The sequence below is a fragment of the Pecten maximus genome, chromosome 19 (genome assembly GCF_902652985.1).
Source record: "Pecten maximus chromosome 19, xPecMax1.1, whole genome shotgun sequence".
Taxonomy (NCBI): Eukaryota; Metazoa; Mollusca; class Bivalvia; order Pectinida; family Pectinidae; genus Pecten; species Pecten maximus.
In genome coordinates this window covers 16,363,983-16,380,815 of record NC_047033.1, presented here as the reverse complement: position 1 = coordinate 16,380,815, position 16,833 = coordinate 16,363,983, and the positions used below count along the sequence as shown (strand labels likewise).

General features: G+C 35.5%; 1 protein-coding gene across 1 annotated transcript; it reads left to right on the top strand.

The window, feature by feature from the left end:
- Positions 1 to 16,833, top strand: LOC117317828 (probable Bax inhibitor 1). The gene is made up of 9 exons (XM_033872776.1): positions 1 to 242; positions 3,556 to 3,664; positions 4,225 to 4,393; positions 5,857 to 5,905; positions 6,046 to 6,143; positions 6,658 to 6,737; positions 7,867 to 7,967; positions 9,719 to 9,788; positions 14,052 to 16,833. The coding sequence occupies exons 1-9, from the start codon at positions 181 to 183 to the stop codon at positions 14,073 to 14,075; spliced, it is 762 nt and encodes a 253-aa protein (XP_033728667.1). The 5' UTR covers positions 1 to 180; the 3' UTR covers positions 14,076 to 16,833.

Below are 16,833 nucleotides of genomic sequence, written 5' to 3'. Positions count from 1 at the left end.
ACAATATAGCATCCGTGTAAAGTTCTAGAGAGGAAGCAGGCGTAGAAGTAGGCGAGGCCTATCACCGCAGTAGGCGTGTTCCAAACCGGACCTGCTGGTTTACCCGCTGTGCTGGCTAACTTCTAACATTATCGGACTTGAAACGGAAGCGAACGTTGCCAAATTCAGAAGCATAAAAAAATGACTCAACCAGAAGAAAACAACCAAGGTCTTCCACCAGAGTTATTCAAGTTTGATAAATTGTAAGTATCCAAGTGAAGAAATTGTATTAACTTCGGTGTTGATAATGTATGAGAATCGTTATTATCGTATTTTATTCAGGTTGTAGCGTTTTCGGAATTGACGGCTCCAAAATATTCGGGCCTTACGTATACTATATATATATATATAGAAAGTAACACAATACTTTCTGTATATATAGGAGTAGGTTATCATATTTTCATCAATTCTTTAATGCATAAAATCACTGAAATTCCCCCCAAAAAACATTGAATTAAATGTCGCGTACCAGTGGTTAACAAACTAAAGGACTTCATACGTGGAGCTATATTTAGCTTACGTTGTTTAATTTATATCCTGTTTGCAGAGTTTCTATGAAAAAGTATAAATAGTATCAGATTGGACCCAACCCAGGGCTTTTTCTCACTGGTTTGGGAAAGGACCTTTTTGTCTCATTTCGGGAAGAAAATTGGTGGATTGGGAAAGCTTTTTCATGAGTAAACTGCAAATTTTAGGAATTTGGCTTAAATATGAAATAATTTCTATTGGGAATGGGGCCTATTAACGGTCCCAACAAGCCCCAAGAAAAAACCCTGCAACATCGCATATACAAATGTATATGGAAGGTAGGTGTGTAGTGCATTATATATGGCCCTACACCTGGTGTCAGGGCCAGAGGAAACTTGCATTTTTAACAAAAAAGTGTATTATCTTTTTAAGATGATCGGCCCAACAATCAATATGACACCATGTATATTTGCACAAGAACTGATTATTTCTTTGTCTATAAGCATTATGCTGAAATGCAATTCATTTCACTGACTTTGTTCTCCATTGACTGCAAAATGTTTAATTAGCATTCAAACAGAAAGTAACATGATACCTTCTCTATATATCGGAGTATGTTATCATCAACATGTATAGCCATAGACTACAGCAAAATCCTCCACACCACCTGCTCTAGAACAACACAAGCACACCACTACACATTCAAACTTAACTGCTACCAAAGACACATGCATTCTCTTTCATTCCATAAGCAATTACACAAATAAATGGTAGCAGCAATACATTGTACTAGAGGACTTCAAGGCACACATACCACATACAGTCCTTGAAGTCATCGTAAACAAACACTAGGTCTAACAATAGCTGCCTAGCACATACAGTAGAACTTCGTTAACTCGAACTCGGAAAACTCGAATACCCCGCTTAACTCTAAGTACCTCGTCGGTCCCGGCCGAATTCTCTCTTTATCTTAGTAAAGAAAACTCGGAAAACTCGAACTCGGAAAACTCGAAAAACTCGGATAATACGAAGTGAAAATTTGGTCCCAACAATAAAAATCTTATTTGAAATGATCGAATAACTCGAAGTATAATTTTCGTCGATCGGTGGTAAACGCCGACATTTTTTAAGAGCTAGATTCCGTTTGTAATACTGAACATATCGGCACTACTAACCTACATGCTATTATAAGTGTTTCATAAATTCATAAAAGAAATTTTCGGTTGAATCTTATAACAAGAAGTCTTGGTGATAAAAAGTACTGCTTTACTTACATCAGGTAATTTCCTAAGGCGGTCGCCGATATCAATACACACGATAGTCAACAACTCATCTACCCGCTCGCTCAAGCGGAACTAATCTCTGACACACCGGTAGATCTACCCGGCTGATGTTTTTACAGGTGTAGAAATGAAACAGTCACCGGCGCCTATTAAATCTTTAAACTGCTGAAACAATAGCGTAATCACTGCCGAGGTGTTCAGAGTACAACTGTAACGGTCAGTGCCGTCTATTAAATCGGATAAAACGCCAACTCAGTTACAGTAACATTTTATACGCACATGCACAGCCCAACTTTCGGTGCTAATACACATGGAAATGGCGTGGTTATCAATAAAAGTATGTAGGCCGATCAAACAGTATTGTATATGTCCAATAAAAGGTAATGGTTCTGTTACGTTTTGCATGCAATCTGCGTTAAACTTAAACGGTTATTTGATTTGACATGAAGAACTTGTTATTTTGTCGAATTCCGTTTTATCGTTTAACTTTTGCAAACATGACTTGCACATCAGATCGTTATTGAAGTGACTAAGTGAAAGAAACTTTATCGTGACTGTATATCGGCAAAACTACACCAAATTGCAAATGACATAACAAAACATTACATATATTTTCATGCATTGACCAGTCTTCACACTAAACTGATGAGCGACAGAGCGAAGTTATAATGATTATATAATGTTGACAAATATTGACCAAACTTTTCACCAAAAAGGATAACTCGCTTAATTCGAACACTCGGATAACTCGAAGTTTTTTCGTGGTCCCGTCGACTTCGAGTTAACGAAGTTCCACTGTATATAAATCAAAGACTGATTATAGACTAATTATATATGATACATAGAGAAAGGTCTGGAACTCCTCCGTCCTGCAAAAATTGGTAAATTTCATTCAAAGTGTCATCAAAATTTTACCAGAAAAGATTTTTCAAAGGTTGTAGTACTAGCGTACATGTTAATCAAATTTTAAGATAGTAAACTTGATCATGACACCAGGACATCATGCCGAAATAGTCTATTTCTTCCCCACGCAGCTTCAAAACTCTGAAAATTAAGTAATCGCCGGTTCATTTCTTAAGGCAAACATGATCCAGAACATTTTTTCATCAAAAATGTCTATTCGCTACACAGAAAATATGGCAGTCCACAATTACATTTGGTGTTGACAAATTTATATAAGGTCAAACCAAACTTATTTACTTGTCTAACGCTTCACTCCATTCCTCCTCTTGCGCTCCCCATGGTTGTTTTCTCCATCAACAGTTTAGTGTCAAGTTCACAGCCATCTCGCCACTAGCTACCAGTAGCTGACCAATGAAATTGTGGCTTACAAAGCTTGAACGGCAGTGGCAAGATGGTTATGGCTGTGCACTTGACCTGGATACCTGTGTTTTTAATCAACTACTGTCTACACAAATGTATTGTGCTGGATTCCATACCTCACTTTGATTTTTCTAGCTTCATCGCTGTAATGCTGAAAGATGGCTGCTAGAACAATAAAGACTTACCTGTATTCTTTTAGTCAATAAAACTCAGGCTTTAGCTACCAAAAACCTCAGTCTTTCCTTTCTTTTCCCACTGCTCTCTCTTTCAGTTTTACTCTATAGGTGTCTCTTTGTCACCTGCCCTCATATGACCCTGGCTGTCGCAAGCATATTTAACACCTAAAGCAATCAAAAACCTGGGCCCTTTCAATAATTCGTTTAAAAGAAAGGTAATATATCAGTGCATTATTTCTTAAATATCATATTTCTGTGTGTTTCAGGGAAAATTCTGACCAAGCCCATCTGAAGAGAGTATATGGCTGTCTTGCAATATCCATGTTCACCGCCTTTGCTGGGGCCTACATTCAGCTTTACACAGGATGGCTCCTGGTATACATTCATAAGTGTACCTAAACATAAAAAAAAAACAGAAAAATCTACTATCTTATAGCTAGTACAGTATGTGACATGTTCATGGCATAAAGTATAATCATCATGGCATTTGACAAGAAATGAAATCATTTGGAATGAAAATGAAAAAAAAATCAGGATCACCAGGTTTTTTTTCTGATTTTCCTACTTCACTGAATGGCTGAAAGGCTGTGATAGAGTATGATAAACTTGTTAATGATGATAATAACCAGTCACTTTCCACCAATCTGTTCTGACATGGACACTGGCCTGATATAAACGCATCCACACACCCTGTTCAATACCTGCTAATTGGAACAGGTTGAGGTTAGATCAAAGGAGTTCCAAGATTCTAGCTGAATTTCCTTAAATTATAACTTTTATACGAAAGCTAGCCAACAAATTATCCATTTGTGATCCTCGTCGTGCCCTAATATTTAAAATCAACTTCAAATAGAAAACCATCTGGCTTTAATAACTTCAAAATGAAGCAGTAAGCACTTGGATACTTGTACATTGATATTAAACATTGGTTTCAGGCTGGTATTCTGATCACAATCACTGCCTCAATCGGACTGATATTTCAGGCTGGTATTCTGACCGCAATTGCCTCAATCGGACTGATGTTTTGGCTTAAATCAACAAGTTACTCAAAGGAGAATGAAACTAAGAGACTGGGTATCTTTGCTGGTTTCACATTCCTCTCGGGTAAGACCTTTGGGTGGATTACTTCCTAATTTGGTTTGAAGCATCATTGGGGGAGGGCAACCATATTTCATTTAAATGTGGCTGTTCTGACCCCTGGGGCCCGAGGGGCGGGGCCCCGAAAGGGGAACTTTAGTGAATAATTGCTATAAAATCCTCATTCTCCTTTACCCTTGGGTGGATCATTTGGGAGGACGGTCATATCTTATATAAATGATGTTGGTGTGAGCCCTGAGGCCCAAGAGGAGTGACCCAAAAAGGGAACTTAGGTAAATTTTTGCTTTAAATTCCTACTCCCCCTTAACCCTTTGGTGGATTTCATCCAAATTCGGTGTGAAACATCATTGGGGGAGAGCAATAATAATTTATATAAATGAGGCTGGTGTGAGCCCTCGGGGCTGAGGGGCGGGGCCCGAAAAGGGGACCTTAACAAAAATTTTGAAAATCATATTCCTTCTTTATGCCTTTATTGATTACAGCCAAATTTGGTTTGAAACATTGTAAGGGAACAGCAATCATAATCTAAATAAATGAGACAGGTCTGAGCCCTGGGGAAAGAAGGATGGGGCGCCCAAAAGGAGCATCTAGGTTATATATTACTTTAAAATGCTACTTCTCTTCAATGCCTTAATTGATTACAACAATATTTAGAATGAAACATCTTTGGGGAAGGGAAATCCCTAATTGATATAAATGAGGCTTGTCTGACGCATTAGGACAGAGGGACATGCCCCAAAAATGGGAACTTGGCTGAAATTTTGCTTTAAGATGCTGCTCCTCCTTTAAGCCAAAAAGGATAAAAAGCAGATTTGATCTGAAACGTAACTGCCTGCGTATAGATACTGTACGGTAATGATTCTGGATTGAGGGGTGTGTCCTTGCTGTATATAGACTTATCAGTTATTATAAAAAAAAAAAAATCAAAAAAAATCAGTTATTATAAAAAAAAAATGATGAACAAAAGTTATCAGTCTATAGAAATGAAAATTTCTGAAGATACTTGTCTCAGCATTAAGTTTTTATCCTGACCATATCTGAAGATACTTGTCTCAGCATTAAGTTTTAATCCTGACCATATCTGAAGATACTTGTCTCAGCGTCAAGTTTTAATCCTGACCATATCTGAAGATACTTGTCTCAGCGTCAAGTTTTAATCCTGACCATATCTGAAGATACTTGTCTCAGCGTCAAGTTTTAATCCTGACCATATCTGAAGATACTTGTCTCAGCGTCAAGTTTTTATCCTGACCATATCTGAAGATAATTGTCTCAGCGTCAAGTTTTTATCCTGACCATATCTGAAGATACTTGTCTCAGCATCAAGTTTTTATCCTGACCATATCTGAAGATACTTGTCTCAGCATCAAGTTTTTATCCTGACCATATCTGAAGATACTTGTCTCAGCGTCAAGTTTTTATCCTGATCATATATTAACTTGATCATAAACAATTGATTTTAATTTCAGGAATGTCTCTTGGATCTCTCCTGAACAACGTCAACATGGTAGACCCAAGGTGAGCATGATATGGGGGATCAATGTTAATGTTTCTAAATCAAGATTTGTAATTATCTCAAGAAAATACATAATTTATTCAACAGAATTAATGTCTAGTGATATGTCCTGTCTGTATGGTGTAACACTTCTATTTTACAGCATCATTGTAACAGCCTTCTTAGGGACTTTAGTCATCTTCATCAGCTTCTTACTAGCAGCTCTGTATAATACCAACCGTACCTACCTGTACATGGGAGGTAAGTATGCAGTGAATTGATTAATTAATCTGTCTCGGTGCTGATTATATTTATCTTCATTTCTTCTATTCTGTTAATTAAATAAATGACTATAGACTGAAGACTTGCTTCTAAAGTTGAAGTCAGTTCCTGGCACTTGAGTTTTTAACTGGACAGATCATTTCCAAATATTTGTCATTTTCTGTTGGTCGCTTGTTATACCCTGTTTGGTATATTGTGGAAAAACAAAAAATGTCATATTCTTTTAATACTACAGGACAACAAAAGGATTAATTATTGATTAACAAAATATAAGAAAAAAATATAAACAAAGTTCAAATTTACATAGAACCAGTAAAGATTATACAACATTGAATGCCAAGATCTTTCTTAGATCTTGGGTATCTAGGTATAAATCAGATAACTGATCTTAACAACAGTATGTATTGGAAGTCTAACAACCTATAGGCTTGGATATATAGAATATCATTCTTGTTTTATCTGCGTTATAAATGTTGGATTTTGCTGTTTTTAGGGTTTCTGCTGAGTACATTGAGCTGTATGTGCCTGGCTAGACTCTTCAACATTTTCATTGGGTCAAGGCTAATCTGGGAGGTACGTAGTTTATCACATTGCAAAATCTATTTAAAGAGTTGATATCGACTTTGTTTTAAGTGCAAGTGTGTCTTCGGATGGGTGATAGGGGCTTTGATATCATTTAGGGTCTGTAGGATTGCTTGTTTTTGGCTGGGGGCTATTGCCCATGATAATAATAATGATATTACTGGATGCAGGCAGTCTAAGCCTATATATCCAGATCAAAGTAACAATGAGTTTTTTCCGAAATATTGATCAGTTTGTTATTGGCTTTCTATAAAAAAAACATTCATCTTGCCCCCCAATGCTTATCCAATCAGCATTCAAACGTTTTGATCGTTGGTGGCGTAACGACAGCATTAGAAAGATAGTTCCAATGGTTAACAACCCGCTCACTGAAAGAATATTTTCTCAAATTTAGTCTACTTCTCCTTTTTAGAAGTGGCTGTGTCGTGTCCTCTTGTGATCTTATTTTATGAGGCGGGGTCTCCTTTATAGACGTTGGTGACTACCTCACTGAACAATATACCCGAGGGCCAATGCATGTCATCCAGAGCAATTTGGGTAAAGTGCCTTGCTAAAGGACATAACTAATAGAGAGCATCAACCAAACAATTTCTCAGCTTCCAAAGAAAGACAAATTGACATGGTTAGGGAGTGTTGAACCATGTATTTCGGACCTTCACTGTAAGTTATGTGGACAGTGCTCAAACGGACTGAGCTATTCTGGCCACCCAATGTTGTATTGTGTGGCATAGATAAAATTTGGAAAATTCAGTTTTCCCAGCACCCAAGAAAAACCACAAATTTACAATATTCCACCTCAGCGGTTCCTTGTGCAATCATGCAGAGGTATACAGACTTCAGACAGTCTATTCATTCCCCAGACATGTAAGAAATCTTTATGATATTTAGGTTTCATAATATAGTCCAGATGTATAGAACAGTACTAGAATATTTATGGTATGCAAATCTTTTCTCACAATGATTCATCTCTGAATTTAAATTTCATCAATGAATTTTCAAAGGTATAAAGCAAAACAATCTGCCATATTGATACACTAATGAGATGTAACTTTTGAAATAAGAATCAATTGTTTGATGAATGCTCAGTTTTGATGTCTTATTAAACATTGTTGGTTTCCAGGTTATGCTGTATTCCGTTCTGTTTATCTTCTGTGCCTTTGTGCTGTATAATACCCAGCTGATTGTAGAGAAGAAGCGAAAGGGAGATGATGACTACATCTGGTAAGTCATGACTGAGGTGAGGTTAATAGGAGATGATGACTATATCTGGTAAGTCATGACTGAGGTCATGTTACTGGGAGATGATGTCTACATCTGTTAAGTCATGACTGAGGTCAAGTTAATGGGAAATGATGACTACATCTGGTAAGTCATGACTGAGGTCAAGTTAATGGGAAATGATGACTACATCTGGTAAGTCAGGACTGAGGTCAAGTTAATGGGAGGTGATGACTACATCTTGTAAGTCATGACTGAGGTCAAGTTAATGGGAGCTGATGACTACATCTGGTAAGTCATGACTGAGGTCAAGTTAATGGGAGGTGATGGCTACATCTGGTAAGTCATGACTGAGGTCAAGTTAATGGGAGGTGATGACTACATCTGGTAAGTCATGACTGAGGTCAAGTTAATGGGAGGTGATGACTACATCTGGTAAGTCATGACTGAGGTCAAGTTAATGGGAGATGATGGCTAAATCTGGTAAGTCATGACTGAGGTCAAGTTAATGGGAGGTGATGACTACATCTTGTAAGTCATGACTGAGGTCAAGTTAATGGGAGTTGATGACTACATCTGGTAAGTCATGACTGAGGTCAAGTTAATGGGAGGTGATGGCTACATCTGGTAAGTCAGGACTGAGGTCAAGTTAATGTGAGGTGATGACTACATCTGGTAAGTCATGACTGAGGTCAAGTTAATGGGAGGTGATGACTACATCTGGTAAGTCATGACTGAGGTCAAGTTAATGGGAGATGATGGCTACATCTGGTAAGTCATAACTGCGGTCAGGTTAATGGGAGGTGATGACTACATCTGGTAAGTCATGACTGAGGTCAAGTTAATGGGAGGTGATGACTATATCTGGTAAGTCATGACTGAAGTCAAGTTAATGGGAGGTGATGACTACATCTGGTAAGTCATGACTGAGGTCAAGTTAATGGGAGGTGATGACTGCATCTGGTAAGTCATGACTGAGGTCAACTTAATGTGAAATGATGACTACATCTGGTAAGTCATGACTGAGGTCAAGTTAATGGGAAATGATGACTACATTTGGTAAGTCATGACTGAGGTCAGGTTAATGGGAGGTGATGACTACATCTGGTAAGTCATGATTGAGGTTAGGTTAATGGGAGGTGATGACTGCATCTGGTAAGTCATGACTGAGGTCAAGTTAATGGGAGATGATTACTACATCTGGTAAGTCATGACTGAGGTCAAGTTAATGGAAGGTGATGACTACATCTTGTAAGTCAGGACTGAGGTCAAGTAAAAAATATTATCCATCAAAATTTCAAATGATTTTTATCTTAAATCAAAATTCAGAATTAGCTGTTGACAATAGTCTTTAAAAATTACATGATTCTTGAAAAAATAACAGCCACCCTTAAGATGAAGATCTTTCATTTTCATATTAATTCACAAATCAACTTACTCAATCCATTACTTCATGACAGTTAGAATGATTCTTCAGGGGTATCTTGTATCAAGATTAATCAATAGCTGTGCTCGATTTTGGTCCATTTTTTACTATCCTTATAATTTTTCTTCCACTTTCTCTGTTTGATCAGTTTTCCATCATGTCTGGGTTTTTTTTTAAATCATAAGGCAGAATTCTAAAAAACTTAACTTGAATGTTTGTGTTTGACTAGGGGTGCACACAAGTATTTTCATTTTTTGACTACGGGGTCATTTTTGGGACATTTGTAACGGTGCCCATTGAAATTAATACTTGTTCACTTGTGTTGCAGGCACAGTGTGGATTTGTTTATTGACTTCATTCAAATCTTCCGTCGCCTCCTCATCATTCTCTCCAACAAGGTATGTAAATTATACTTTTACTCTCTAGAAAAAAAATAGTACCTGGTAATGGAAATAATTTCTCGTGTCTCAGATGTAATTGCATTTTCATTGTTAAAGAAAACGGACTTGATATTCAAATTTTGTAAAATATCGGAGCTACTATAAAACAATTAAGGATACAAAGCAACTTTTCAAAATTTATAAAGTGACTCAGGACTCAGTCATGGTTATTGATATTGGACAATGTCACACTACAGTTATTGATATTGGACAATGTCACGCTATAGTTATTCATGTTGGACAATGTCACGCTACAGTTATTTATGTTGGACAATGTCGCGCTACAGTTATTTATGTTGGACAATGTCACGCTACAGTTATTTATGTTGGACAATGTCACGCTACAGTTATTTATGTTGGACAATGTCACGCTACAGTTATTTATGTTGGACAATGTCACTCTACAGTTATTTATGTTGGACAATGTCACGCTACAGTTATTTATGTTGGAAAATGTCACGCTACAGTTATTGATATTAGACAATGTCACGCTACAGTTATTTATGTTGGACAATGTCACGCTACACTCACTGTTATTTATGTTGGACAATGTCACGCTACAGTTATTTATGTTGGACAATGTCACGCTACAGTTATTTATGTTGGACAATGTCACGCTACAGTTATGTATGTTGGACATTGTCACGCTACAGTTATTTATGTTGGACAATGTCACGCTACAGTTATTTATGTTGGACAATGTCACGCTACAGTTATTTATGTTGGACAATGTCACGCTACAGTTATTTATGTTGGACAATGTCACGCTACAGTTATTTATGTTGGACAATGTCACGCTACAGTTATTTATGTTGGACAATGTCACGCTACAGTTATAATTTATGTTGGACAATGTCACGCTACAGTTATTTATGTTCGACAATGTCACGCTACAGTTATTTATGTTGGACAATGTCACGCTACACTCACCGTTATTTATGTTGGACAATGTCACGTTACAGTTATTTATGTTCGACAATGTCACGCTACAGTTATTTATGTTGGACAATGTCACGCTACAGTTATAATTTATGTTGGACAATTTCACGCTACAGTTATTTATGTTGGACAATGTCACGCTACAGTTATTCATGTTGGACAATGTCACGCTACAGTTATTGATGTTGGACAATGTCACGCTACAGTTATTTATGTTGGACAATGTCACGCTACAGTTATTTATGTTGGACAAAGTCACGCTACAGTTATTTATGTTGGACAATGTCACGCTACAGTTATTTATGTTCGACAATGTCACGCTACAGTTATAATTTATGTTGGACAATGTCACGCTACAGTTATTTATGTTCGACAATGTCACGCTACAGTTATTTATGTTGGACAATGTCACGCTACAGTTATTTATGTTGGACAATGTCACGCTACAGTTATTTATGTTGGACAATGTCACGCTACAGTTATAATTTATGTTGGACAATGTCACGCTACAGTTATTTATGTTGGACATGTCACGCTACAGTTATTTATGTTGGACAATGTCACGCTACACTCACCGTTATTTATGTTGGACAATGTCACGTTACAGTTATTTATGTTCGACAATGTCACGCTACAGTTATTTATGTTGGACAATGTCACGCTACAGTTATAATTTATGTTGGACAATGTCACGCTACAGTTATTTATGTTGGACAATGTCACGCTACAGTTATTCATGTTGGACAATGTCACGCTACAGTTATTTATGTTGGACAATGTCACGCTACAGTTATTTATGTTGGACAATGTCACGCTACAGTTATTTATGTTGAACAATGTCACGCTACAGTTATTTATGTTGGACAATGTCACGATACAGTTATTTATGTTGGACAATGTCACGCTAAACTCACTGTTATTTATGTTGGACAATGTCACGCTACAGTTATTTATGTTGGACAATGTCACGCTACAGTTATTTATGTTGGACAATGTCACGCTACAGTTATAATTTATGTTGGACAATGTCACGCTACAGTTATTTATGTTGGACAATGTCACGCTACACTCACTGTTATTTATGTTGGACAATGTCACGCTACAGTTATTTATGTTGGACAATGTCACGCTACAGTTATTTATGTTGGACAATGTCACGCTAAACTCACTGTTATTTATGTTGGACAATGTCACGCTACAGTTATTTATGTTGGACAATGTCACGCTACAGTTATTTATGTTGGACAATGTCACACTACAGTTATAATTTATGTTGGACAAATGTCACGCTACAGTTATTTATGTTGGACAATGTCACGCTACAGTTATTCATGTTGGACAATGTCACGCTACAGTTATTTATGTTGGACAATGTCACGCTACTGTTATAATTTATGTTGGACACGTGTCACGCTACAGTTATTTATGTTGGACAATGTCACGCTACAGTTATTCATGTTGGACAATGTCACGCTACAGTTATTTATGTTGGACAATGTCACGCTACTGTTATAATTTATGTTGGACAATGTCACGCTACAGTTATTTATGTTGGACAATGTCACGCTAAACTCACGGTTATTTATGTTGGACAATGTCACGCTACAGTTATTTATGTTGGACAATGTCACTCTACAGTTATTGATATTGGACAATGTCACGCTACAGTTATTTATGTTGGACAATGTCACGCTACAGTTATTTATGTTGGACAATGTCACGCTACAGTTATTTATGTTGGACAATGTCACGCTAGTTATTTATCTTGGACAATGTCACGCTACAGTTATTTATGTTGGACAATGTCACGCTACAGTTATTTATGTTGGACAATGTCACGCTACAGTTATTTATGTTGGACAATGTCACGCTACAGTTATTTATGTTTGACGATGTCACGCTACAGTTATTTATGTTGGACATTGTCACGCTACAGTTATTTATGTTGGACAATGTCACGCTACAGTTATTTATGTTGAACAATGTCACGCTACAGTTATTTATGTTGGACAATGTCACGATACAGTTATTTATGTTGGACAATGTCACGCTAAACTCACTGTTATTTATGTTGGACAATGTCACGCTACAGTTATTTATGTTGGACAATGTCACGCTACAGTTATTTATGTTGGACAATGTCACGCTACAGTTATAATTTATGTTGGACAATGTCACGCTACAGTTATTTATGTTGGACAATGTCACGCTACACTCACTGTTATTTATGTTGGACAATGTCACGCTACAGTTATTTATGTTGGACAATGTCACGCTACAGTTATTTATGTTGGACAATGTCACGCTAAACTCACTGTTATTTATGTTGGACAATGTCACGCTACAGTTATTTATGTTGGACAATGTCACGCTACAGTTATTTATGTTGGACAATGTCACACTACAGTTATAATTTATGTTGGACAAATGTCACGCTACAGTTATTCATGTTGGACAATGTCACGCTACAGTTATTCATGTTGGACAATGTCACGCTACAGTTATTTATGTTGGACAATGTCACGCTACTGTTATAATTTATGTTGGACAAGTGTCACGCTACAGTTATTTATGTTGGACAATGTCACGCTACAGTTATTCATGTTGGACAATGTCACGCTACAGTTATTTATGTTGGACAATGTCACGCTACTGTTATAATTTATGTTGGACAATGTCACGCTACAGTTATTTATGTTGGACAATGTCACGCTAAGCTCACGGTTATTTATGTTGGACAATGTCACGCTACAGTTATTTATGTTGGACAATGTCACTCTACAGTTATTGATATTGGACAATGTCACGCTACAGTTATTTATGTTGGACAATGTCACGCTACAGTTATTTATGTTGGACAATGTCACGCTACAGTTATTTATGTTGGACAATGTCACGCTAGTTATTTATCTTGGACAATGTCACGCTACAGTTATTTATGTTGGACAATGTCACGCTACAGTTATTTATGTTGGACAATGTCACGCTACAGTTATTTATGTTGGACAATGTCACGCTACAGTTATTTATGTTTGACGATGTCACGCTACAGTTATTTATGTTGGACATTGTCACGCTACAGTTATTTATGTTGGACATTGTCTCTGTGTTTTATTATTGAATTTTGACAAAATGGTTTAGACTTAATCAGGTTTGTAAATAGATGGATTATTTTGTGATTGACAGGTAAATACTGAAAATGTATGCCTAGTTGAAAACTAACATATTTAAATAATGTATAGTGATGTATATATGAAATGAACTCTAGATATTTACTCTTAGGACAAGAAAAAGGAAAAGAATTAAGCAATGGGGGAAAGAGGAGCTTTGGAGGAAGGCTGGCATTGAGATGACCACAGAAAATGTATCCGAAGGAAAGTTCTACATTCCTGAAATACAGGATTATGGATAGCACGCATGAAGTATTACAGGATTCCATTGATAAATATTTGGTGAAAATATGCTGTGGATTGTGGGGAGAAGAACTTCTTTGACCCATTTACTTTTTTTTTTCTTTTTAATTACCATGCATGGAAACTTCGTAGTTTTGTATCATCCCTGTTTTTGACAATCTTTTGAATTTGTTTGATGTTTTCTTTGCTTTAATATTCAATTACCAGAATTAAAGATTGGTACAAGTTATTGAATTATCTGAACTGAAAATCTATGACTATAAATTAACTTACACAGTATATTTTATAGAGATTCATTGAAAATAATATGGTTCAACAAAGTTTTGATTAAAAATCATTTTTACAATCACAAATTTACGCTTTCTATTAACAATATGTCATTGTTTCATTTACTGATTTCTACCACAATAGGTGGATGTTATTCAACTTTCAATGCATCCATTGATATTGTTACAACATACATGTACATTTTATGCCACACTTGGAATAAATTGTAAATGTGTTTTGATTGGCAGACAGGGTGAACTTTGACCAAGACTAATTTTTAATCACTTGATTCATAGCATTTTAATTGGCTGACTCGTGAAGGTCACTTCACATGGCCGTAGAAATGAGCAGGTAATAGTTTTTTCTGATGATTGATTTAATAAAGATTTGTGATATAAAATTTCGCACATATATCTGAAATCTTCAGTTTTGCATAGTGATTCGCTGTACTTCATTACCTGCAAAACTATCCTTATGCCCCAAATATAAAAAACAAACACACAATTCATCCTCGTCGTAGCTTTTTTTATTGTGGTAGAAACAGGTCACACAAACTTGTGATTGTTGCATGGAACATTCCTTTCACTGTCATTAGTTATTTTTCAATTAAAAAAAAAAACATTATTAATAAAGCTCATGCTTTTTGTAACGTTTAAAAATAACTAATCCTAGTGAAAGAAATACCATGATATACGACAATTACTTGTGCTTTAATCTCTATTTATTTATTGCTGTTGTGAAAGAATTTATGTTTCATTTTTAATACTGTTTGAAACTGCACTCTAATGTAAACATTTTGAGAATGTTCAAATTAAATCTTAAAATTCAACCAATATATTATTTTCTTAGTCCTTGTGTCTCCACTGATGACAGGAGATCATGTGGTCACGGTGACTGTCAAATTATTTTTATTGATACACAAATTTTTGAAAGATTTCTATTTGTCACATGAGCTTGAAAGCACATAAAACTCAAAAGAGGATGATACAGCAGTGTCAATGTACAGAAAGCTACTTCTCATGTAATATTAGATATATTATAGATGTATAAATCATTAGATACAATATATATATGGAGTTTGTTTATATAAAGGCTATTCTGTAAATTTGATTCAATCTTCGAAAATTCTAGCTAGATTTTCTTATTCAACATATTTTGTAAATATGACTTAATGTGCTTTACATTAAAATTGTATGTTACATTATATTTTATAAGGGAATTTACCTTGCAGTCTTGCTTTTCATTTCACACCTTAAACCTGTGTTGTAATGTGGAATATTTTTCATGTTGATTTATATGGTTGCTCTTTTCCTCCTGAAACAAAAACAAACTGATTTAACTTGGATAAGAAAAAATATATATAAACTAATCTGCATTTTGATTGGTGATAAGTTATTTAAAAAATGTCTAGAACAGGGAATATGGCGGGATGAAATATTCAAATTTATAGCATAGAAAACATGTATTTCATGATTGTTTCAAATAATAAGACAGCAAGTATTTGTTACACATATTTGGATAAGAAATATATCACTTGTGATACTTTTCTGATTTTAATAAACTTTTTAACTGGTTTGGTATCAGTATCACAGCTGAACAGAAAATTACTGTAATAATTGGTGTTGGTTTGATGATTTATCGACCAAATTAATTAATCAATTTTAAGACGGACACAAGAAAACCAGAGCTTTTCATAAGCAGTGCCATAGGATTTTTCATGTGGTATGATTCATTTAAAATATTTTCCATCAAGTATATCATCAGATAATTTTGATTATAACATTTAAGATTTTCCATACTACTGATAAGGCCTTCACTTTTACTAATTAAAAAATAATTGTTTAATTAATAGATGTACCTGGAATTACCATATAAAGTATATATTGAAGCACAATGTATTTCATTTGATTGTAGAGTTATATTCTGATTTCTTTGATAAACCTGTGAGGTTACGAACACCTGGTACTTTAATATTGGATTCTATATTGAGGTTTCTATTGCTACTGAATGTGAATTTTGCATGTTAAATAATTCCAATTTGATCTATCAATTAACCTAGCTAACTTATAACTGGTATTTGGTTGTGATTTTAACATTGATTTCTCAACAGTAATTTTGCTCTTCATTTTCATTAAAGAGATGGAAATATTTGTTTAATGTTAAAAAAAAGTAAATTGAAAAATATCATTATGATTTTTTGTTCCATTTGGAAAGAAATCAATACTTAATTTGTTTTGAAAAGTTTTGGTCTGGATATGCTCACTTTCCTTTGCTTTATCCCAATATATGTTATGTATGTTTTTATTTACATTGTTAACTGTTGTTATGTACTGATCCTAATCTGGAGTACTGTATATGATTAATAAAATCTTTTCATCACATTT